This window comes from Phasianus colchicus, chromosome 10, assembly GCF_987193195.1.
Source record: "Phasianus colchicus chromosome 10, bPhaCol1.hap1.1, whole genome shotgun sequence".
Classification (NCBI taxonomy): Eukaryota; Metazoa; Chordata; class Aves; order Galliformes; family Phasianidae; genus Phasianus; species Phasianus colchicus.
In genome coordinates, this window is record NC_143445.1 from 24,261,795 (window position 1) to 24,286,789 (window position 24,995).

General features: G+C 41.9%; 1 protein-coding gene across 5 annotated transcripts in view; it reads left to right on the plus strand.

Annotated features, from left to right (window-relative positions):
• The first annotated feature begins 10,733 nt into the window (after window positions 1–10,733).
• The window catches only part of FXR1 (FMR1 autosomal homolog 1), a 30,312-nt gene continuing 16,050 nt past the window's right edge, over window positions 10,734–24,995 (plus strand). For all 5 annotated transcript variants that reach the window (XM_031614620.2, XM_031614622.2, XM_031614621.2 and 2 more), the window contains exons 1-4: window positions 10,734–10,882; window positions 19,408–19,460; window positions 23,172–23,265; window positions 24,556–24,627. In XM_031614620.2, coding sequence (XP_031470480.1) covers window positions 10,832–10,882; window positions 19,408–19,460; window positions 23,172–23,265; window positions 24,556–24,627 — 270 coding nt within the window. In that variant the 5' untranslated portion in view covers window positions 10,734–10,831. The remainder of the gene's footprint in view (window positions 10,883–19,407; window positions 19,461–23,171; window positions 23,266–24,555; window positions 24,628–24,995) is intronic.

The following is a 24,995-nucleotide window of genomic DNA, read 5'->3' on the forward strand; positions in this document are numbered from 1 at the left end:
AGTGACTTGGCACCTCAGCCTAATACAGCATAAAAAGCACTGTGCTCCCTTACAGCTTACCAATTTTTCTCTTAAAAGGTCATGTCAGAATGTCGCCAGCCTGTATTACCAGGATATTCAGAACACAGAGATGTTGTATTTGTTTTATACTGTCTCTATTCTGATAAGGGAATAGGCAGACTTTTTTTTTTTCATAAACAAGTTAACCCTTTCATTGTATTCAGTCTTACCTACTGTTTCTTAACTGTACTTCAGCTCATCTTTCCAGACCTGGTTTAGAGAGTGAGACAGCAGTTCCTTTTCATCCTATCAACACAACTGCTGACTAAGTTCCATACAGTTACATATGTCCATCTGTACTCAGTGAAGCTGGATAGATAATACAGGTCAAAATTTAAAGACAGAGGTCCTGGCTGACAAAATGAAAGCCTAAAATATTACATATGCTGAAACAGTGAAAACACAAGCTCTGCTTAGTTTGAGCTGCAGGGTTATGAGACAAGGTCTTGGGTTTCAGGTTTTCCAAACTCAGTGGTATGAAAAATACAGCCTTTGCTTTTAAACTGATTGAATTTTGTGCAGACTCATTGACAGAATGGTAATACATCTACTCTGCAGAGAAGAAAATGTAGAAATTCAAGCATGATGTGTAATCTCATTATCAAAGGGAAGCCAAAGCTTTGATGTCAACATGAGTCCTTCTGTGGACTTTGATATAGAATTAATTTCTGTAATCTTAATTATTTTTCCTCTGTCTAATTTTTTTTAATTGCATCATGAAATAGTGTTCTCCTAAGAGAGAACAAGCAGTTCAGGGATTTTCTTTTCTTCCTTTTTTTCAATCTTATTTTCGGTTTAGTGGGAGTACTTGTTCATTGAGTTACTACAAAAAAAGTGAAATGCCTCTGTCTAAAAAGACAGTAGAAGATCTATGTGACTCATAAGAGAGATGTAGATGGCATTTTGGCCTTATAATGGATGCACAAGAATGAAGAGTGGTAATTCATTTAAAATCCCCGGCTGTAACATTTTGATGTATTATGACAATATAATTTTGTATGGTAATAGCTGATTATAATATGTACATTTATAGGGCAGTATTTAGCCAGGTGGCCTTTGCTTATGTAAATTTTACTGTCTGTGTTTGAAAGTGATAGTGGCTGTTACTTAATAGTCCTCAAAAAAAGACATGCAGCAGCTTCATACATAATGTGGACTGCAGGTTTGGAAGACTGTATCCATGTTTATTTGTTTCCTCCTTACTCTTCATTGAGAATGCCTAGAAAAACACATTCCACTCAAGAACAAAAGTGTTCCTCTAATTCAGTGATATTAATATTATTTAGGTGTGTGCCCTTTTCACAGACACAATTTAATGTGTCATTTTTCTCTGCTACACAGAGCAGGGATGAGTGAAGAAAAATCAAAACTTTTCTGAGAGCAGAAAGAAAGCTTTTATTATGTGAAGCTTAAACAGAAAAGCAAGAGTGACAGGATTTCCATACAACTGAAAGATTATCTTCTTTAAATGTGTAACTCGTGTTTGCTCTTTATGAGTAGATTGTTAGAGTGTATGTTCAGCTCTCTCAAGAGGCATTTAGGACTTCAAATGCAGTGATAAATTAATTTGCACGATAGAGACAATAATGAAAGATTCAATTTCAAACAAGAGACATGAAATTTTGTGGAATTTTCAAACATTAAAAGGCATAAATGGCTGCCTTATTTATTTGCGTAAATGAACCCAGCAGTGAAGCCACATACAACATTAACAGCTTTATCTACATCAGAGATGGGACTTACAACAGTTATTACTGCTTTCTTCCATGGTATTTAGCCACCCCATCCCTGAGAGGCCAATCACAACAAGGCAAGGGCAGGTTGCAGATCTGATGTATGCAATCCTTGCTTTTCCTTAGATAGCTAAGGTTACTCTTGGCAACAAGAAGACGATGAGTTGACACCCATCATCTAAGAAAAGAAACCATTAGTTTACTCAGAAGGCCAATACAAAGCTTCCAGATGGGAACAGTTTTCTGTCACTATCTATCAAGACTAGAGTACAACTGCACAGCCTCCTGTGACATCAATTCTATGCTGAGAGCACAGTAGTCTTAAAAACCACTGAAGAGCCATTTACTTGTGAGGTGTAACATCTGGCAGGGGCTAAAAGTGTTAAGGAAATGCTTAACTCTGCATTGAGTTGGCAGATTCTTAGGTTCAGATCACATAAAAAACATCAGCAGTGAAAGTCCACAAGATTTATCCTAATTTTTCAGATTACTTCTTCAGAAACTCTCCTTTTGAACTGCTCTTCAACAGAAGAACAAATGTGTAGACTTCAATGCTTAATAAAGCTAAAAGCTTCTCCCTGGGGTAATTGAAATTTTTCTATCAAAGTGTAGATAGACCTGGTTGCAGCTGCAACAAAAAAGAAACATATAAAGCCAAGTGGAAAGCAGTTAGACAGCATTGGTGGTGTAGGACCATTGAACGTGGTCTTGCTAATTGGAATCTATAGCACAGGACATTCAACTACATGCTGGGCAAATGACCCTGAAAGTTTCAAGTCTATCTAGTATAAAAAAAAAGTTCAGATGTAAAAATAATCATACGAATGATGGATTCTGTATTCTTGAATGGGCATAACCAACCAGAGATCTCGGTAACTGGCAAATTTCTTTTTTAAATAAGGCCCTTTGAGTCCCATATATGCATCTACTTTCAAAACCTGTCTGCTAATAATTTCACACAGAGCTTCCAGAGAAGCAATGTTCAAAAGAATGAAAGTAATGAAACACAGCAAAGTTTTACATTTTTATTTCTGTACTTTGGGAAAATTCCTATTGAAGACAGAAGGCAGAGCAAATTGGAATTTCTTTACTGCCAACAAAAATGTGTGACTCTTGATCTAATGAAAAATTAGAGAGATTGAAAAGCAGAAGTAGACTTAGGAAGGATTTCAGTTACAGCAGGATGCAGCCCTTACTGCATTTGTAGTTTGAACTGTGATCTCTAAGGAAAGCTCAATTGCTCCGGAGTGTGGAATTTAGGGTATCTGAGGCTTTTTTTTTTCAGAGGAACAAGTATGGTATGCATTTAGAAAACATAATTTAAAAGAAAATGCTGTTTAATGATAACAGTGTTTAATTCTTGAAGCATCTGATATCTAAATTAAAAGTTGTTCAAAATGTTTCCATAAACCGGAACTTGTGAATTTTGTCGGTGATTTGAGCCCTAGAATCTGATTTGGCAAAGTATAATCTTCATACAGAAAAAGCCTTTGTATTATTGTGATTGCTGTTAGTATGCAAAGATTCACTGGCTTAAAATCTAAAGTGGCATTCTCACACTCTGTGTGTGTGTGAGCACTGAAGTATTCACGGGAAGTGAAAGAGCCTCAACAGACGACAGTGGAATTACGTCTCTCCTGCACAGTCTGCTACCATACAAGGATGTCAGACAAGTGACCCAGGGTCTGGAAGCACTTCTGTCATGTTTGTCTGGTGCTACGTTGAGGGTAAGTGCCCTACTGGAGGACAGGTACCTTAGCTTGGGTGCAGCTCTGTGTTACGTGGCTGCATCACCTCCCATGCAAATAAATGCTGCCACATTCAGAGCTCAGTTCAGTATCTTGACACAACACAACAATGCGTAGGACAGACAACCACACAACCTCAGCAAATTCCTGCTCCAGGACAGGCAAGAAATAGATGTGACCTAGGACTACCCGGATATTGGTGAACATTGTTACATATTAATTAGTCTTTTGGTTTACTCTCATCTTCTATCATATCTTACGTTATTTTTAGTAGGAAAAAGCACATAAACGTCAGAGGTGACAATCATGTATTTTCATGTATTCTGCCAAACCCTTCTTTCTCTCTTGCCTTTCCTCATCTGTCACCCATTTTATCATTCTATCTTCATCTCTTTCTTCTTCTTTTTCACTAATGTTTCTTTCTGTTTTCATCAAAGCCTAAAATTTGAACCTTTCTTCTGCTGTTGTCCATTTCTCTTCCTGCTGCTTCTGACTTTTCTCTATCATCTTTATTCTTGTTTCTGTTTCTTTGCTTCTGTATTTCATCTGTTTACATTAATCCTCAGCCCCTCCTTTTGATAGTTCTTGAATGCATATAGTTTCTGAAAATTGTCCATTTCTTCCCCGCTGCCAAAAGCAGCATCTTAACTGTTGAGAAGAACTCCTTTCAGATGCACCAACTCAGTACAGCAGGAAATAGCCAGGGCTGGAGGTATTACTGCATTGCCTCAGGCTTGAATAAGGGGACATGTACACTTGTGGAATACAATGGAAATAGCAGGTTAAAGCACCCTCAATTTTTAGGGCTCAGATGATGAGTCTTCTAACAAACCACTGGTGAAATCAGGAAATGCTATGTCTAATATGCCAGACAGGGTATCAAACTTAAAAAGAAGTGGAATTATGCCAAAAACATGGTGGTCTGAGCACTCACGCAGTAAAATTACTGACAAGATCAAAAGGATGGTCAATTTCCTGGTATTTATCAGAGCTGTCTACCTTTATCACCAAAGTAGCTTCATGGTTCCCTTTTTTATCTCACCAGATAGGTAGTGAGAAAATACTATGCTATTAATGGAACAGTATTTTTAGAAAGATGGCAGAAAGAGAAAAGCAAGTTCAGACTTAATCTTCCCCCCTCCTCAGAGGTATTTATGAACACATACACTACAGTAAGGTCATCTGAGTTGAGACAGAAATCACAAAAGCCACAGAAAATACATTTTAATGTCTTACTAACTCATTTTAGTGAAATACTGTCTGGTCCATGCTGCCTCATTGTATCTAGCAGTACAGCAGGGTTTCAGGTAATGCATATTTATGTGGTATCACTTACTAGCTGTGTCTTACAAACAAGAAAGTATGCATATGTGCATGCTTGTTCTAAGAATTAGTATGTAATTTCTTAAGGTCAGTGCCTACCAACTAAAATAATAGTTGATTAAAAGTTCCTCTAAGCGAGTTGAATACAATCCTACTTTGGAGAACAATTGTTGTTGAGATCCTGACATGAATGTTTCTATGTTCTTAATGCTTATCTTTGCTCTTAGGGCAGTGGGTCTTGTCAAGTAAAAACAAAGGCAGCCTAGCATACATGCCTGAGGTTAAAAGAACAAAACTACCAGGAGTAAAGTGAAAATAGTATTTGCCTTTCCTGGTTTCTTTTGAAATTATTCAGAAGACAACAATGATTCATTTGTTCTCATGTGGGTATCTACAGTGATAGGAAGGAAAAAACACTTAACACTTGGAGATCAGAATTTCCAGGCTTAGATACCCGAAGCTCATACTGACACACCATTACTTCACCATGACCTCACACAAATATGGTGATACCTCTCTGGTGGCACAGTGCACTTTACTTCATGGCTTGGAACAAAGTCAAGTACAAGCTAGGCTATTTTTGACCAGCTGCATTCATACTAGCATTTGAAAGAAATAGAATCAAAGTGATAATGGGATTAGCAAACCAAGCCAACCCCATGAAAAGTTGTTCTGTGAATGGATGAGCTTCAGACCACTGCATAAAGTCCATTAAGCAGCAGTGTTCTCATTTGAGTTCATTAAAATTTCAGTGAAGTGATTCTGCATTTTCTTTGCGTTGTGCCAGAATGAACATTGTGCACAACAGCAGGTGTTGTCTATTGTTTCTCTTTGCTTTTAGAATGACATCAAACTTATAGTTGTACTTTGCTTACTTTGCTGTGCTGCTACTGACAAAAATAGGAACACCAGCCAAGCACTGGTAAGCCAGAAGTTCATCCAGTGTGAAAAAAAAAAAAACAACATTCACATGTTGTAATTCAGTCTAAATTTATTTTCACATAGTGGTTTGTTGTCTAGATATATATTTATTTTGCTGAGCATGCATATCTTGTGGATTTTGAAGAAATGAAACCTGAGTCATGGTCAGTCATCATTACTTCAGCATAAATACAAAGTGTAGTCAAAAATGATTTTCTTTCAGCATAGATTCTTCCCTATGTAATTTAATTACTTTGGTGACAGTGCAGTAACAGGAGGCAGAGTGTAACCGTAAATGCCTGCTGCATTCTGTGAATTATTTACATGTTTTATCCCAAAAACAGAAGGAATTTTTAACCCTAAATCTGTGAAACATTTTAAGTTCACTGTGTCTAGACAAAGAAAGATAAATGTGAATGCTGTAAGCTGCAATACACGCAAAATAAACCAGCTCTAGACTCTTCCTTTCAAGACAAGTATGAATGCTTATTTACAATAATAGGAACACTTACTATTTCTCCTTCCTCTGATTTCTATACCAGAGGGTTTGAAACTGCACTACATGAAAATGTTTTTACATACACTCACTTAGCAACACCTTTTGTGGATCCTATTTTCAGAAGCGGTGTCTGCTTACAGCACTTGCAGATGTATCTGGGCATGGCACATGCAGTTCAGCTAACCTCCAGACAACTATTCATTCATTTGTAAAGGTCAGGAATGCATCTGTAAAAGGCTGCTGAAAATTGGGAGAGATTCCTGTTTACCTCAGTATTCAAATAGTGCAAAAATTACAGCAAAGGACAAACAAACAAACAAACAAACAAACAAAAAAACCTTTCCTTTTGGAGTTTTCTTTCCTTTTTTTTAATATAACAAACCAGTGGTCCTTTATGCAGCTGCAGCCCAAGAAGACAGTCTCAGTTGAGGCCATGTGCCTTAATACGAGCTTTGGGCAATGAAAAGATTACATGCCCTGATTTAATTACACAGTTCTTGCAGAGTTGAATTTACATGTCTCCAATACTTACCACATTATGAGGACCAAAGAAAATAAGCATGTAAACAGGTGAACCCTACACACTTGGAAGCACATTACTTTTCAAAAGAACTTCTTCCAAGACTACTGCTGAGTTGTAGTTTTACCATTTGGTAAAATATAAGAGGCCAGTAAGAACTTATAATATCTTTCAAGTACTCATCTGTGTTGCCTGTCTCCACTGGGGATGAGGGATGCATGGCTGTTTACAGAGGATCTGAGCGCTGCCAGTTCCTAAGCTCCTGCTAAGTTTGGAATTCTGAATGGATGTCTCTCATAGGCATCAGCCTTCTGCCAAAATTTCAGAATGAACAAGTAAATCATAGAGGCTTTTTTTTCCACTTAAAGGTGAACCTAGTTTTTTTTACAATTATTTTATATTTTTGTGACATAAGCTGTTAAGCATCAGCATTTTTGCCTCATTGAATAGAATGTAAAACCCAGGTTACTACGCTCTAGGTTTGTAAATGAAGGTGAAAGTGTGAATTTATTTGACCTTTATTTTTACCCTTTTTTAAATCACAGTATCTTCTAAGAACTCATGTTTCAGGGGTTTTACTTTACGGAAGGATAAGGAGTATGTCCAGTAAGACACAACAATACTCCATGCTTGGGTAACAGCAAAGACACTAAACTTAATTTGCATAGAAATAACTCTTTAGCTGAAACGACTGGAAAAAAAAAGGCAAAATGAAATTATCAGCCTACTAATAGGTTAAGAGGGCTATCAATCTGTATGTCTTTCCATACCCAAATATAATCTTAGTTTGTAAGATCACTGCACTGAAGAATTACGTTGCTGATTCCATAGTTGTCTCAATCTTGCCTGGAACACTGAAAATAGCAGCAGTTTTCCTACTTTTGGCTAAAATTAATGTGTAACATTCTCATGTCACAAGGGTCTGAGAATGACAACTCTGTTCTGACCTTGGGACAATGGGATGTCCATGGATTTATTTCTGTCATACTATAGCATAGCCAATCTTTGTTTTAAAATTGCTAGTGACACAAATCTGAAGTCTTTTAGAAAAGGTTCTAAGTTGCTAATATCAGAGGACTCTGAGTTGTTGTACCTGAGTAGATAAAAGATTCTCCCTTTTAATATTTCAGTAAATAACTAATTTAATTTAGTAGTCACTTCTAATTTACATTATGTGAAAACTTAGGCTCAGAACTTCATTGTCTCACTCCCGGATGATGTGTCCCAAAGCATCATGTCCCACAGCCTAGAAACAACTCTCTTCAACATCTTTAACATCTCTCTTTATCTCTCTCTTCATCTCTCTTTAACATCTTTATCAATGACATTGATGACGGAATTGAGTGCACCCTCAGCAAGTTTGCTGATGACACCAAGCTGAGTGGTGTGGTTGACACAGTTGAAGGACGGGATGCCATTCAGAGGGACCTCGAGAGGCTGGAAAGGTGGGCCCGGGTGAACCTGATGAGGTTCAACACGGCAAAGTGCAGAGTTTTGCACTTGGGCCGGAGGAATCCCAGGCATCCCTACAGACTGGAAGGAGCGGTCCTTGAGAGCAGCCCTGTGGAGAAGGACCTGGGGGTCTTGGTAGACGAAAAACTTAACATGAGCCAGCAGTGTGCCCTTGCGGCTCGGAAGGCAAATGGGATCCTGGGCTCCATCAGAAGAGGGGTGGCCAGCAGGGACAGGGAGGTGATTGTTCCCCTCTACTCTGCTCTTGTGAGGCCCCATCTGGAATACTGCGTCCAGGTCTGGAGCCCCCAGTACAAAAAGACAGGGAGCTGTTGGAGAGGGTCCAGAGGAGGGCCACGAAGATGATCAGGGGACTGGAGCACCTCCCCTATGAGGACAGGCTGAGGGAGCTGGGCTTGTTCAGCCTGGAGAAAAGAAGGCTGCGGGGTGACCTCATTGCAGCCTTTCAGTACCTAAAGGGAGCCTACAAACAGGAGGGGAATCAACTCTTTGAAAGGGTGAGTGACAGCAGGACAAGGGGAAATGGTTTTAAGCTGAGGGAAGGGAGATATAGGTTGGATGTCAGGGGGAAATTCTTTACGGAGAGAGTGGTGAGGTACTGGAACAGCTGCCCAGGGAGGTTGTGGATGCCCCGTCCCTGGAGGTGTTCAAAGCCAGACTGGATGGGGCCCTGGGCAGCCTGGTCTAGCATTAGGTGGAATGGTTGGTGGCCCTGCACGTGGCAGGGGGGTTGGAGATTCATGATCCTTGAGGTCCCTTCCAACCCTGGCAATTCTGTGATTCTACCCATTTTCACATAGGCGCAGCAATCTGCTTCAGTATTAATCTGTAAACAACCCTGCCCCTTTAACTGCTACCATGTACATACTTTCAGAAAAACAAATTTTATCAGGCAAATTTGGATGCAGATCGCTTTGGCTAAAGCCAGTTCTCGTTATCATTAATGACCAGAACCGTACTCTGCACTGCAAATATGGAGACCCAACCACCTCACGCAGCTCTGAAATTGTGGTATTGGTTGTTTTTTGTGTGTGTCCTGTTTTGACTCCTGAGGACAGCAGTTGATGGATCTTTTTTTTTTTTTTCCATTTATTTTTGCCTTTTTTTTTTTTAAATAAACCCAAAACCATGAACGACTTTTTTAACATCTGACATTAAGAGACCATCCCTTGGAAGATGAATAAACCAATCCCAGGCTATTCAGTCCTGGGGCAGTGACAACTTTGGCCAAAGAGTTTTTGCAGCACAACCGTTGGCTCCCAGAGTTTCTCCTGGAAAGGCCCAGGGTTCACCTTCCAGCAGGAAAGAAGAGCGTTTACTTTTTTGTGTGGAGCTTTCTCTTCTCTCTGACACATGGCCTGGACACAAGTGACAGAACGAACTGTGGGGCATTTCTAAAGGTTTAAGAATATTTATAATCAAATGTATCCTTCAACATCCCTGTGGAATAATTATGGTACAGCAGTGAGAATATTTGGGCACACAGAGTGGGAAAAGAGTAGATAATAGAACTGCTTTTTTTCCTAGCATTACCTCATACCCAAACGAAGATATGAGCCAGAGTGGAGAAAGTGTGGTGTCCTCTGGAAGCCTGTTTATTTGTTGTTTTTATCCCCCGATAATTTCTGTACCATTTCCCTTCACGCTCCACCACAGCACCCCATCGCTCTGTGCTGCCCATGCCTCAGCTGCACCCATCTCCGTGTCTCGCCAGCCCGAGCCGCTCCCTGGCCACGCAGCGGTAAATGGCTGCTCACGACGGGGTCAGCTGGGACACCCAAGCTAAGCGGACTGAAGTGTCAATATCGATATTTAAAACCGCTGCAAAAAGACGCATCGCCACGAGCCTGCCGTCCAGCCCCGCATGACTAAGCGAGGGCACAGCGCTGAGCTCACGGCAGAACTCGGGGCCGATCCTGCGCTGAGGGACACGGAACGGCACAGGCGGGCGTTCGCAGTCCATTCGCACGTGTCACCGCGCTTTTCCGTCAGCACGGAGCAGGGCGCGGCGTGCGGCTGGCTGCGCCCCGCCGGCCTCCGCGCCCGGGACGGACAAAGGCGGCGGCGCCGCGCGCCGGGTAGCGGCGCAGGCCGGGGGGAGGCGGGCGGCGCCGCGGCTCGGCCTTCGGCGCCGGTACCGCTCACAAGAAGGACGCGGCGCAAAACGCCGCATTTTCCCCGCAGCGCCGACCGCGGCCCGAAACGCCGCTTCCACCATTTGCGCATCGGGCCGGCTCCAGGGCGGGGCCGCGGGGCCACCTGCGCGCCGGGAAGGCGGGAGAGCCCGGCCCCCTCAGCGCGGCGCCCGGCCGCTCCCAACCCCCGGCCGCGCGGGGGGGGGGGGGCGAAGCGGCCGCCGCCGGCCCTTCCCGCAGGGAACGCCCCGCTCCGGCGGCTCCCGGCACCCCCGGCCGCGGCTTGGGCGGAGCGGCGGCGCCGCGTGGGGCGGGAGCGGCCCCGGGGGGCGGGCGGAGGGGGAGGGGAGCCCGGGCAGCGCTCCCCCCCGTGGTGACAGTTTCTAGAAGCACGTCCCGGCGTCCTTTGCGCTCGCAACATGGAGGAGCTGACGGTGGAAGTGCGCGGCTCCAACGGGGCCTTCTACAAGGTGCGGGCGCGGTGCGGGGCCGGGGCCGCGCGGGGCTTTGCCTGCCGCGCTGGGAGCCGGGAGGGGCGGGCGGCCGTGAGCGGAGCCTCCGAGCCGGGCCGTGAGGGGGGGCGCGGGGCGGCGGGGCCGGGGTGTGGCGGGGCCGCGATGAGGGGATCCGCCGAGGGAAGGAGCGGCGCCGCGGGGAGGGGGGGCCGCGGGCGGGCGGAGGTCGGTGGTGCGGGGGTCGGGGGCGTGCGGAGGGCGGGGGGGGTTGGGGCTGAATGGGGGGCGGATCGGGGGCAGAAATAACGGCTTTTAAAATATTTGGAATAATTCTGTGACGATTTCGGGTTTATTTGTGTCATCGGAAGGCTTCCTTCGCCATCAGCCTGCCCGGAATGCCGGGACGGTCCGGGATCCGAGCGCCGTGCCCTCAGCTGTGCCCGTCACTCATTCCCCTCAGCCCGGGGCAGCCGTTAACGCTCCGCTCTTTTTATGGCCAGAGCCGCTGCCTCCTTCCCGCAGCGCTGTGCTCCGCAGCCGTGCGGGGCGGGACTGCGCTTGGGGCCGGGGGGCGGCCCGCCGTGCCTCCCATTTTGCTGCTCGCGTCTGTGGATTTGGGCTGGGAGCCGCTGGGAGCCGTACGGCGTGTGGAGGCGGCGGGCAGAGGATTGTGAGCAGCTGACTGCAGGAGTCGGGGGTTGGGTGGTTGCTGTTTTTTTGGTTTTTTTTTTTTTGTTTTTTTTTTTTTTTGCAACTGGGTGTCTGTTAAAAGAGACAAATAGGAGATAATCTTACGAGGAAGGCATGTAATGGGATAAGCTCTGTGCCCTTGGTAGGTGTTCCTCTTCATTCTTTTTGCCCAAATCCGTAGATAATAAATTTTGCATACGAGATAAATTTTTAGGTAGATTAAAAATAACCATGTGGAAACCCACATCAAAATAATCTGTATTTTGAACACTGCTGGCCTAAAACGGGGTTGATTATTTTTCCTGCCCGTTAGGAAACATGGGATTTGGAGACACCCTTCTTAGCTTTCCATCTGTGCCCTATGATCTTGGGCAAAGAACAAAGCATGAGCTGGTTCTTTCTTCTGCTTCAGGGGAATGTGGGACTAATGGGAGCATTAGGAGGTGTGCTGAATTCTTGGAGCTGTGTGTACAGCATTTATTGCAATAAGCCTGATTTAAATTCTGCAATAATGACGTCTCCTAAGTCAGTGCGAATTGTCAGGCTTGGATTAGCCCCATCATGTGTTCAGCCCTCTAGATGGTGGCTAAGGAGCAGAAGTTTTACTTAAAAATGTCATTATTGACTTTCAGGTCAGCAAAATGGGGATTAGGTCCAGCAGTGAAAGCCATTCGCTTCTTGGTGATTGGATGGGTTAGAGTGCTTGGGCCTGGAGTGGGGGAGGCCCCACCTCCAAACTGTCACTGTTGTTGTGTGCAAAACCCACCCCAAAACACAGTAAACCAAGCAGAAAAGTGATTTTAAAATGCGGTTTTTTGAAGTTAAATCTGTGTGTCTGGCTCCATTTTGTGAGTCTTAGAGTTGAGGTGGACAGGTTATGCCTTTGTTGTGGAACTAAGCAGTGCTACTGCTGTGTAAAGCTTGGGAAGCGAAGGAGAAGGGGTGTCAGTCTCATTTAGAAAGCGCTCGCTTAGGATTGATGTTGGCATTTGTGAGGTTATGAGAGGGGATAACGTTTGAAGTTTGCGCTCAGAACAGTCTGAATTTAGATTCATTATCACAACATACCTCCTGGTAGATGACGTGAGAAGGATGCTGCCATGCCAGTAGAGATAAAGACCGAAATAACTACGTTAACAATTACGTGACAGTTTTTTCTAATTAGTTGTTAATACTATCTGCAACTTAGCTGTAGTAACAGTAGTGATTGCATCTGTTGGAGTGTTTTAATGTTTTTTCCAGTAGTTACTAGAGGTATGACCATAGTAGGTAAAACTGGGATTGCTATGACTAATAAGAAAAATTATGCTCTTTTTATTTTTCATGTATATTAATAAATGTTTTTCTTGATGCATATATCAATGGAAAGTAACTGTGGTTGTGGTAGGCACCAAGTAAAATTCTTCTGTCTAAAAAGAAATAGTATGTTCTGAATTTAACCTTTTGTTCATGTATCTCCAAACTGTTTTCATGGTTTTTTTCCTCCCTTTGCTTTAAATCAGTAATGCGATCTACAGAACAGAATGGCATTTCTTTTGCATTTTACCCCAAGTTCTCCAGCAGTAGACGGCAGAGTATGTTCAGCCAACCCCTGCAGCTCAGCAGACTGCGTCTGTCAGTATTACTCATCTATTGTCTCTGAGCCCCATCGGTGCCATCTTTTCTCTAAAAGAGTTGTGCTCTTGTGGTAAGGGTGAGGTTTGTGCGGTGGAACAGTTGGAGAAGTTGGAGAATGGGGTGATACACCAAACTAGTTAATGATTGTATCTGCTAAAGGCATGTTGAACCTGACCTCAGGAGGGCTGATGATGTCTACTTGAGTTCTGGATTGCAGGTTGATTTATTTTTTTTGAGGTGTTAGAGCAGACCTCATTAGTTTGTTGGATTTTATTTATTTATTTATTTTCATTATGAAATCACCAAACATGCATGGATTTCTTTGGGCTCAAACTGGGTTGAGAGAGTGAGACTTGAATACTCCCAGTCCTGTCTTGGCTTGACTGCAGTGTTCTCAGGCTGATGGTTTTCAGTGTGGAGCTTGGAACTTTGGTCATGCTGTCATACGGAGATGTAGATCATTGACTCTCAGAATTCGGGGCTGGTTGGAAGGGACATCTGGGTCTGTCTGGTCCAACCCCTGCCCAACCAGAGCTGCCTAGAGCACAGTGTTCCACAGCACATCCCAGCAGCTTTTAGAGATCTCCATGGAGGATATTTCATAGCCTCTGAGCAGCCTATGTCAGTGCTCCATCACCCACAGAGGGAAAGAAGTGTTTCCTGATATTCAGGGCATCCTCCTCTATTCTGCTGTGTACCTGTTGCCCTGTGTTCTGTCAGCTGTGAAGTGTGCATTAGCAAGAATGAAATGAAAATTTTGTCTATATGCAAATGAGAGCTATGGTTCCATTTCTTGTTGTGAGTTTGGATGTCTGCTCGAAATAAAACAACACCAAAGTCCATAAGTTGAGCAGTAGATAGCTTATTGCTTGTGGAGCCTTTTGGTGACATCTGAATAACTGAAGATTCATTGCTTTCATTGCTGTAGGGATTTCCATCTACTAAAGAACAAACTCCTGTGTGTGGCTTGCCTTAGTAGTTTTCACCTACTGCAGGAGTAGCTGCATTGAAATAAAAATGGCAAAAATGGGAAATAGGCTTTGGCTCTTCACCTTCAGTGGTCAGGTTCTAATGCACATCCTTGGTGCCCGTGGTAGGAGGTGTGGTTTTGGTAACAGGCTTGGCTGTAGCTCTGGGAGAAGGAGCTGAGCTAGGCTTTTGTATAGAGAGCAGCCTAAATGTTGCTGCAGGAAGAAATGATGGAAGAAGGCATGGTGTTTCTCCGTGTGTACGATGTCAAAGCACAGTGAGCAGTTCTGTGCAAAACCATACTTACATATCAATAAAAATATAATGGTGTTTTGAAGTTGTAATGAGAAGCTTTGGAAACTTCTCCGTGAGATGTTCTGTTTGTTTTTTAGCTTGACAGTAAAATAGAAAAGTGTCATTAAGAGGCTTACATGGGTGTTGGTGCCCAATTATTACACCAGGAAGCATTACAGTAAGTGGAATGAGGACTGTTCTTATTTTTGTGAAGGTTCCAGCTGTCTCTTGATGGACAGCATTTACTTATTAAATCTTGCCTTACTGGATGGGAAATCTCAGGCATTTTAAAGGTGTTACTGTTCTTAGAACTTGTGTAGACTGGTGCATGAACTGTCTCTAGTCAGTGCCATTGAAGAGTCATTGTCTTGACTCTTAGGCTGATAAAAGGCAGACACTGCAGGCAGTGATTATTGATTTCTCATGTACGCAGTGAGTGGAGGGCATCTCTGAGAAGTTTTGCCCTTTGGGAATATGCACATGAAGAAAGCAGCATAAATAACGTGAGTCATTTAAATTTCATTCATAAGCCTAAACCAGGAGATTCAGTGCTGAGGTTCTTGTGTGACTCATGAGGACTCTTGAATTTACACATGATAATGATGACTGTGAATGGAGATAAGTAGTAATGTGATAAATAAAAGCGTGATGGTTAGAATTGAAATAGGAGTTGAACGTGATTTCCTACCTGATGCCTGCTCGTAATGCGTGGCCTGCTGTCTGCTAGCAGGCCTTGTAGCATTTGCAGTGAAAAGTGCACTTTGAAGTTCAAATCAGAAAAGCAGAGCATCTTGATTGTTTACAAGCTTCCTGTGTTTGCTTTGGTATTTCTTTATGGGGATCAGAATGGAATAGTAATAATTAAGTGGGAGGTTCTGTATTTGTTATGTGAGACAGAGGTGTATAACTGTTGGTTTAAAATACTAGCAGTGCTTGGTTCTGACAGGAGTGAAAGGACTGGTAATTGGATATAGGCTTCTTGACCTTTATGTTGTTGGTTCAAGAGAGCTGCGGTACTAGATGTCAAAATGTTACTGTTGGAGATGTGCTCAGCAGTGCCCGGCGCTCCCAGCGCAGCTCTCGGTGTGGTGGATGTGGCTCAGAAGCAGCACACTGTCTCAGGAAGGCATGTCTGCAGCCTCACTGGCAGCACCTTCACTTTAGGTTGGACCGCTGTGCTTGGGGTCAGCTGGTCTGAAAGTGGGCTGAAGAGGGATCTCAGATTGCATCTGGCTGTAGATGGATTTTGTGACTTTGTGTGGAACAGGATGTAAAACCCAAATATGGGTGTGTGTGCGTCCACACAAGCACAGTTCACTGTAAGGGCACTTCAGTAAGTCTTGATCCGTTTATGTCATAAGCAGATCCTAATCCTAAATCCATGAGCAGAACCCAGGTAAAAGGGGAAGACGCTGTGTGCACTGCTTGTTGTGAGGTGAGGAAGTCCTAGCTGCATTGGTTTTGGTGGCAAGTGGTCTTCTTTAGTTTCCTGCCCTTCTGTTCGTGCTCGGTGTACAGTATGGCCTCATGTTAACTTTGCTGCGTCTCAGATCCCAAACACAGCTGGCAAGCCCTGGCCATGCCAGCTCTCAGCTTACAGGTGCTGGGAGTTGGTTCCTGCCCAGTGAGTGGCAGAGACAGGTCTGCACGGAGCACTGTGAGCTGCACGCCATTAATAGTGTAGTACAGTAGAGTCCCTGCTGCCTTGTGAGCAGCTCTCAGCACATACATGGGCTTCCAGAGATTTGGCACTGAGTGACTGACGTGAAGATCTGGATGGGCCAATGCTGAGGTCTGCCAAGGTGAAGTTGCAGATTAATTTTTCTTCTTCTCATCAGCAACTTCATGTATGGTGTAAAGCACATTTGGAAATGTTATATGTGAGGTGGTTCCTCATGCAACAGCATTATTGCTTTTATGCACTGTAATTTGTTGGTGGTGCGTGGTCTCCTGTTGGTTGCTCTGCCTCATCACTTGTATGGAGGAACTCTGAATTTTGAATTATTGGCTTTGTCCATCTGTAGCCATTGCTGCTAAATTAAATGCTGCTAACAGCAGCCTGTTTAGTTGAAGAAAAGTGAAGGCGTGTAATCAGTGAACCTAGCAAGAAGTGGTTCTTATGCAGTGTAAGACATGAGGCACGTTAAGTTAGAATACAGATCTATGTACATAGATTTGTACATAGTTTTACCTCGCTGATAAAGAGCTCCTTTGAAATTCCTGTTTGAAAACCATTTGGGGAAAAAAGAAAAGTTTATGTTCATCAGACTCCATCCGAAGAGACCCTTATAAATGTGTAGCATTTAATGGGACATGTAACGTAAAAAGTAAATCTGCTTTATTCAAAATATCTTAAATTCTCAAGTTCTGAGCAGAGCTGTGAAGTGTTTTTTTTTTTTTTTTTTAAATGACAATCATCTCCAGGCTATCTTCTGATTTTATCTTGGAGTTGCAGGTGATAGCTGGTAATGCTCCTAGTATAGGCCAGGGCTGTAGGTAGGAAAACAGAGAGGACTTGTTACTCTTCACAAATGATTTCATATTTTTGACAAGCTGCTTGGTGATAATGGCCAAGTGATTTCTTATAGAATGACTTAAAACCCATATGAATTCTGATTCTTACTGGTGGTGTTGCTCTGTCTGCCTCCTGCTGCTGCACTTCTGTTGCTGTGTGTGTTCCTCTCTCTGTAGAAGAGAAACTGACCAGAAGAGGAAGAAGTAAACCTTGGGATGTCTGAAAAGGATGATGCTCCTTCACTATTCATCTTGTATTTGTGCAACTGGACTCTGAGCAGACCTATTTCACAATAATATAATTATTTAGATACAAATAAAACATTAAATACAACTGTCCTTTGTGACCTAAAGTGAGTACCTGATAAATGTTAGCTTATCTCTTCTGAAATATTTCTCATGAGTGCTGTGAAGTAGAAGAGTCAGAGCATGCCAACTGGGAATGTTGCTCTGATAGTTTCTAGCAGAGAGTGCATATGTGCCCCTGTGTGGGACGGCATGGTGCTCCTGTGTGGCACCGCAAGTGCAGTGAGCTGAGGGGCTGCTTTGTGCCAAGGAGCTTCAGAAACTCACACAGTGAGAATGTAGATAAAAGGCTGCCCATAGTAAGGGGCTTAAATCTCCACTAAGTATTGCTTGCTGCCAGTAAGTTGGCATTCCAGCAGTGTTGGACCACGTAAACCTGGTTCATGCTGATGTGGTGATTTTTTTTCTTACATATTTTTAATAGAATCTGAATGACTGGTAGAAAAACATTATTTCCTGCATTTTGTGTAGCAGTAACTTATCTCCATGCTGGTAAATAAAATGGAACTTTTCTGGTTATTTACGGATGTTGTTAGCTAACAGATGGTTCAACCAGTAACATGTTGTATGCCTTCATGTTCCTTGCCTCCTGAAGCAGGCATGGCTTCAGTCTTCCTGTACAGAAACTTCATGGGAACTGGAAATGCCTGTGTGCATGCATGCTTTGCTGCCAACTGCCTCTGTTGCTTCCGTCTCAAAGGGCTTTGCCTTCTTTCCCTGGCAGAGGCAGGGTGGCCTTTAAAAGAGTTTATTTTGTTAGGAGCACACTAGGTGGTTGAACAAGGTGACTTTGGTTTCTGGCGGCCTGGTGTGTTCAGGATTACCCAGCTGTTTGTGCTATAGCTGCTTCCTTGCACTGCTGGCAGGTGTCTTGTGAGCGTTGCTTAGGGAGCGAGCACTCAGATTTCAAGTGAATGCTGCCCTTTGCTGGCGTTGCACAAGTACAGGTTTGGGTCCAAGGAGATTCATTCCTACGGCGCCTTGCAGCCAGCTGTCACTGCGGGCTCGTGCCGTGTCTGTCAGGCATGGGGAGCCCACGTTGAGGTGCCTTTTGCTAAGCTGACCAATGACACCTCTGTGGGTGCTGTATTCCTCGCAGAGCTGACACTGTTCTTAGCCCTCCTAGGCTGGCAGTTTATGAAGGCAATGTAATCCACTCAGCAGGTTTTCTGGAGTCTTTCATAAGGATCCTTTGGAACGGTCTTCTCATCTGAAACTGCATGTTTCTTCTTGGTCTTCTGTGCTTGGGCACATACCAGCTTATAACAAACACAGGAGTCATTAGAAAACATTTTCTTATTTTGTTATTTTTTGTCGTCTTTGTCTTCTGCTTTTCTTTTGCTCCCTTGTATTTGCAGTGTGCCTTCCTCTCTTAACTACGAGATGGGGGGCCTTAATTTCTGTTTGGGTATAATTTTTTTCCATCAGGTTGCTCTTTGTCTTCAGGTTTTTGACATAATCAGTGCACCGCTAAAAAGCCCTTCATTTTTCAAAAGGAAGAAAAATGGGATTTTGCTGCAGTTGTTCCCAAGATCATAAAAATGTCACACAAAATGACGTGAAACATCCTATTATCTTTGCTCTTCTGTGAGGTGCTGTGGGGATTTGACTGCACACTGTTCCCAGTCCTGTGTTTGAAGGATGACATAGCTAAGTAGCCATACAGCAGCCTTTATTGCCAAATTTTATCCATCCTTCAGGTTGTGCTGTTCTGAAGGACAGTTGTTTGGGACTCTTTTTTTCTTTTTTTCTTTTTGGTTTGTTTGAGAAGAACACCTGAAAAAGCAACTAGTGTTGCTCACAGCTGTTGGACATTATTTTGAGTTGGACTCCTTGCCCTGGGACTGCAGCTTTCTCGTTCTGCTTGCGTGAAGTAGCTGTGTATGCCTGTAAAGAGAACAGTAAACTTTGAGAGCAGTCTTTCAGTTGTAAATGTGTCTATATGAAAAGTTGCTTTCAATAGTCCAACGTATTTCTTAGAGCAGTCAGCTGAGAGTGTGAGCAGCCTCATCCATGCAGTGGGATTGTCTGGGAACTTTCCTACATTCAGATTATAACATCAGTGGTGTTCTCGGGTGGTTTCAGGCTGTGCTGAAACTGCTGCCTTGTTGTGATTCCATGTCTTACAACAAAATTGTTTTTTGTTTTAGGGATTTATCAAAGATGTTCATGAGGATTCACTCACTGTTGTGTTTGAAAACAAGTAAGTATTTTATCTTAAAAATCATTTATGTATTGTTTTGTTTGTTTTGACATGAAGGGGAAGTAGACTTCATTAGAAAGGTAGTTCTAGAAATACAGGTTCACTGTTGTATTCAGTTTCCACGAACTGATTCCTTAAATAGCTGTGGTATCAGAAGTCACAAAGTCAATTAGGCATTCCTTGACTTTTTATTTTGATATTTTGCCTGCAGACGCAGTGGACAGATGTAATTTGAAAGTAGTGGCAGCTGTCTGATATTCTTAAACGTGCAGTGAAGAAAGGTGGAAAATACCTGAGTAGCTCTGTTTCCTGAGCAGTTTTTTCTTTGTCTGACCTGGGGAGTGCAATCAGCTTCATCAACCCCCAAAAAATGATACAAGTGTCCTGATGGAGTGACTTTTTTAACTAGTGCAGAATAGAATCCATAGAATTGCTCAGGTTGGAAAAAACCTTAAAGATCATCGAGTCCAACCACAACCTAACCATGCTACCCTGTGTGTGTGTGTATATATATATATACACACACACACATATATATATATATATACACATGTATATGCATAAAAAATCAACATCAGGAAATGCGTCAGCTTTTGATGTGCAAATGGTTTCTAAGCTGCCAGCACCAGCCTGCAGGTTCGTCAGTCAGCCTTTCCTGAAGGAAGATGAGGAGTAAGAAGCGGAATAGTGGGAAGCTTGCATGTATGTACACACAACATTATATGAATGGTTTATGTAATCCCGGGATGTATGTGTATCTATGTGTAATGCGAAAGAAATCCTGGGGAGAAAAAGATAATCCTGTTTTTTTTTCTTTTTACTCTGCAAATCCAGTCTGTCTTTCTTACCTGTTTTCTAGCCCTTCTATAAAAATGAGTTAGAAGATGAAGTGGCAGCTGTAGCCAGGACTTCCTGGGTGGTTATGGAAGCTCTTTGCGTCTCTTTGGTTTTCATATCACCTCACTCTTCCTCTGTCCTCACCATCCTCCAAAGAATCCCACAGATCTGCTTCTTCATTCTCCCCTTGTTGATCTTTATTTTCATATTCAACATCCATGTTACTTTTCTGTAAGAGTAGATGTTCTTAGCCTTGAAGGCACATGCTTTCACACCATGAGCCAAGTGAGCTAAAGGAAGTGCCTGTGGTTCACAGCAGGTGTTTAATTATTGGCAAACATGTTTCTGCTGGTTTATCCATGTCATCAATGTGTTTCACTAAATGTGTGGCAGCAGCAGCTTCATTCTGAAAAGGGTGAGCTACAACATATGTTGAGTGCTTTGTTGACCAAAAATAGACCTTATCAGGAAGTATGTGTACTACCCTATTTGTGCCATGATGTAAGCCTGATAAATTATTACCCTTTTTATTGAGTTAAATTCATAAGGGCTTTAATCAAATTGAAATTGGCAGGAGGGTACCATCCAGAATGCATTCTTCTGTTGTGATAGTGATCAGCACTTAGCAAAGTGAGTGAGTCTGCTAATGGCATTCAGTTTACATTTTCTGCTGTTTACCAGTCCTTATCTATAGCTATTACAAGGTTCCCAAAGTTGGTGAACTGGCACCAACTGCCAGTGGTGATTTTGTGGCCACAGCAATAATTAATCTATGGGCAGATAGCAAGTCCATTAGGAGAAGTTTTGGAGAAGTAAAAGAGGCAGAGAATGAACACAGAATCATCAGGAGCTGGGAGCTTTTGCTGTGCTGTATAGGTGAGGCTTTGAGGTACAATTCCTTGTAGGTCCATTAGAATTTGAAGCAGCCATATCAGTAGACTTCTGTATAGTAAGAGACACCTCAGTTTTGTATAGCTTTTACCAAGTATTTGTGATAATCATTCTGACCAGTAGGCATCACATGCCTGATTCTCTTAGTAGGTAATTTGTAACAAATCACAACTGATTTCTTAAATAGCTGTTGGTGACATTTTGTTGGTGAGATGCTCCCATTTTGGACTTTATGTCATCAGAACTTTAAGTCATATTCTTAGAACTGAGCCTTCTGTGTATAATTCTCCCTGTTTTTTCAAAAAACATCAAAATACCTTATGGCTGAAATGGTTGAGTCATTACTGTACTGTCTCCTTACAGTAGATGAAGATCCTCCAGAGATGGAAGCAAAGCTAGACTACTGCATACAGTTTAAAGATTTTCTTGCAGTGGTGAGGTCTCTTCTACTGTTGCATCTCATTGTGGGCAGTCTATAACTTCCTTTAAGTTTGATTCATAACCTGCAGTGCACAGTTGAAATTCTCAGGAGAGCTTTAAGCTGCTCAGTTGTTTACAGCATTTTGTATCTTGTTGTTCAGTTATGATCATTGTGTTCATACTGTTTCCAAATTGAACTTTTACATAGCTTGTAATCAAGGAAATGCATTTTGTTCTCAACTCTTACTGTATGCCTTTGCGTCTGTGAGAATAATAACTTGATGAAGGGAGGAAAGAGGCAATACACAGATCCTGAGGTTAGTGACCATTGCAGTTATAAGCATGATTAAATCACAAGTGTTTTTTTTTCCATCCTCCTCTGCTGTTTTTCAGAGGTAAAATGAGATTTAAGCTACACTTCATGACAAAAATACTTTCCAACTTCAACAAAAGCTATCCATAATGTTCCTTGTGTTATTGTTGGTGGTGGTTTTTCAAAGTTACCCTGTAGTTAGAAGAAAAATGAACTGTACAGCCATGGCTAGGGCAAAACTCCATGACCCTTTCTGTTATGTGTTGGTTCTGGAGTCTGTCTGTACCTGATGTGGTCTTGAGAATGTTCATAAATGATAGATGTTGAATACTTGGACAGATACCACGTCCAAGTCCCTTGGATGTTGTAAGGTTTTTTTATTGTTGTTATTTTTGGTGGTGGTACTGGCTTTATTTTAATCCATCTTCAGTTGGCATTTTGACTAAAAGAATGAGAAACAGCTTCATGGCTTCCTGTGAAATTTACAGAGAAGAAAGAAATTATAAAAGTATACAGAGGGTGTCAGTTACTCTACAAGTCTTCATATTATGCACCTGAAATTTACACTTCTACAAGTAAGAAGTCTTGCAGAACCAACTACAGAAAAATAGTCTTTCTTGTGTAAGAAGTTAGCTTATTAATTTTACATGCATAGTAGTAATCATTATTAGTAAGCAGATACAGAGGTGTGTTTCAAAATGAATCCATTTGCCAGACTCCCATTGGAGATTGTTTAAAAACAGTTGTAGATAAAATTCCAAAGTTTTATTAGGAAACACATTTGGATTTTCTTGCAATGCTTAAAAATTGATAGGAAGCAGTTACAATGCTAAGTGCCAATGAAATTGTCATTGTTAAAATGCTGAAGAAATGGACAAACCCATGGTGGACCACAAGGATGAATTCACATGTTAACAAGGCTTTCATTGACCAGTACAGATTTCAGTATGTCATCTGACCTTCTCATGGAGGGTTAATAAAATCAGCTCAGTGGAGTCAGTCCATTGAACTTTCTTCTGAAGTTAACTGAAGAAGTGTTCTATTACTAAATATCTTCCCAGCTGTGTCTTTGTTTTGACAGGGTTGTTTTGATACTTGCCTATGAAATTTTGCTTTCTAGGAATGAAGAAGCAGACCTGATTATATGAAATGAATGAGTGTTAACTAAACTTGGAGTTCTAAAAATGAAGACCTTAAGAAAACAACAGAAAAATCCTGGAACTAATGTGTAATGTCTCTTCAACTTTCAGTTGGCAGCCAGAGCGCCAAGTACCCTTTAATGAAGTCAGATTACCTCCACCTCCTGATATCAAGAAAGAAATTGGTGAAGGAGATGAAGTGGAGGTGAGTTGATCCAGATGTTTGCTAATGAGCTGTTTTGTTACATAACTGATTGTCTCTTTGAGACCATGGTGACTGTAAGTAGATTAGTGGAGAATGAAAATGGAGTGTGTCTCTAGTAATGGATTTATTAAGCTGGTAAATAAAAAATGTTTTAATTTTCTCTTAGCACTTTGAAATACAGCAGATTTTGCTTCCAGAGTAACTGTCCGAAATTACAGGGTCTCTTTTTTTTCTCAGAAGATTACCAATGGAACTTGATTATCATCTAAAATTTGAAACAAAGCATGGTATTTTAAGAGATTAAAACCCAACTTGCTAATTCTCAGTTCTTGTGGAAACTGCAGGAAATATTTTGATGTGAAAGTTCAACAAAGATGTTCCAGTAACTTGGGTTTCAATCCAGGTGAAATATCCAATATGAAAATATCTTGGAGGAAATAGTGTGCATTACCTATTTTAAGGAGAAGCAGTATTAACTAGAAACCACACATTAAACTGGGAAATCAGGTGGTTCGTGTTGTGTCCCTGTCTTGTCTTAGTAGTTTCAGTGATTCCCACAGTTTAACTTCATGCTTGTCATTGAAGTCACAGTGTCTTTGGGATACTGCTACAGTTCCAGGCAGATAATGTAAGAAGTGATGCATGTATGTATGTGCTCAGTTTTTCTGTTTTTATTTGAAATATATGGAATACTATGGCTTTGTTAGAGGTTAAGCTTTAAGGCATTTTTTACCTCAAATTTCTTCAATTAACTTAAATTTCTTGTTTAGTCTGCATACAAACGGTTAGAAGACCAGAAAAAACAGAAAGCTTCAGATATCGTTGGTTCTGTATTTGATCTTGTATTGTTAGTGGTGTTTGTTAAATACAAAATACGTAATCATATGTGATGTAGTGCTAAGTTTATCAAGTAAGCCAAAGGCAAAACAAAACTTAATTTTGAGTTCCTTCTGTATAGGACCTTTGGTGTTAAGACAGTTTTTAAATTTAATGAGGAATTGCCACTGAATTAGTGTTTTCTCAAGGTTTTATCTCCAGCAATTTCTGTTATCTGGTCAATGAAATATAGGAAGGAAACCTGTCTGTTATCCTTGCAGGGCGAAGCAGTGAAAACTTGTGCAAGAAGCACATAACAATAATAACAAAATATTTCTGAGTAGTATACTGTTCCATTGTAATGAGAACTAGGGAAGTTGAGATGCTCTTTCCTGATTGTAAACATAGGCAACTCAATTATGTCTGTGCTTAAATATTGTTTTTTCATTTGTGTCTAACTGCTCTTGTTTTCAGGTTTATTCTAGAGCAAATGATCAAGAGCCTTGTGGCTGGTGGCTGGCAAAAGTTCGAATGATGAAAGGAGAGGTAAACTCCATACTGCTGATTTCATGCTGGTTTGTTAGATATAGTAAATACAAAAGTTCTTTGTGGCAAACAGGTGAATAAACTACCAGTACAAAAATATGGCAGAACAGATTTTTTAAGCTGAGATCACTTTGGAATGACCCATGCTGCATTTATGCAACTAGGAGTGTGTTCTTATAGCTGAGCAGCACATTCTGATTAGTAGTAATTAAAGTGCATGGAGGTCAGTATGTATGCATGCAGCATATGGCTTCCAAAAATCCTACTTTGTTAATTGAAGTTGGCTCTAAAAAATAATAAAGTAGAACGCCTTATTTGTGATTATGGTTACTGTTTAGCAAAATTAGATTTGTGGTATAATCAGGCAC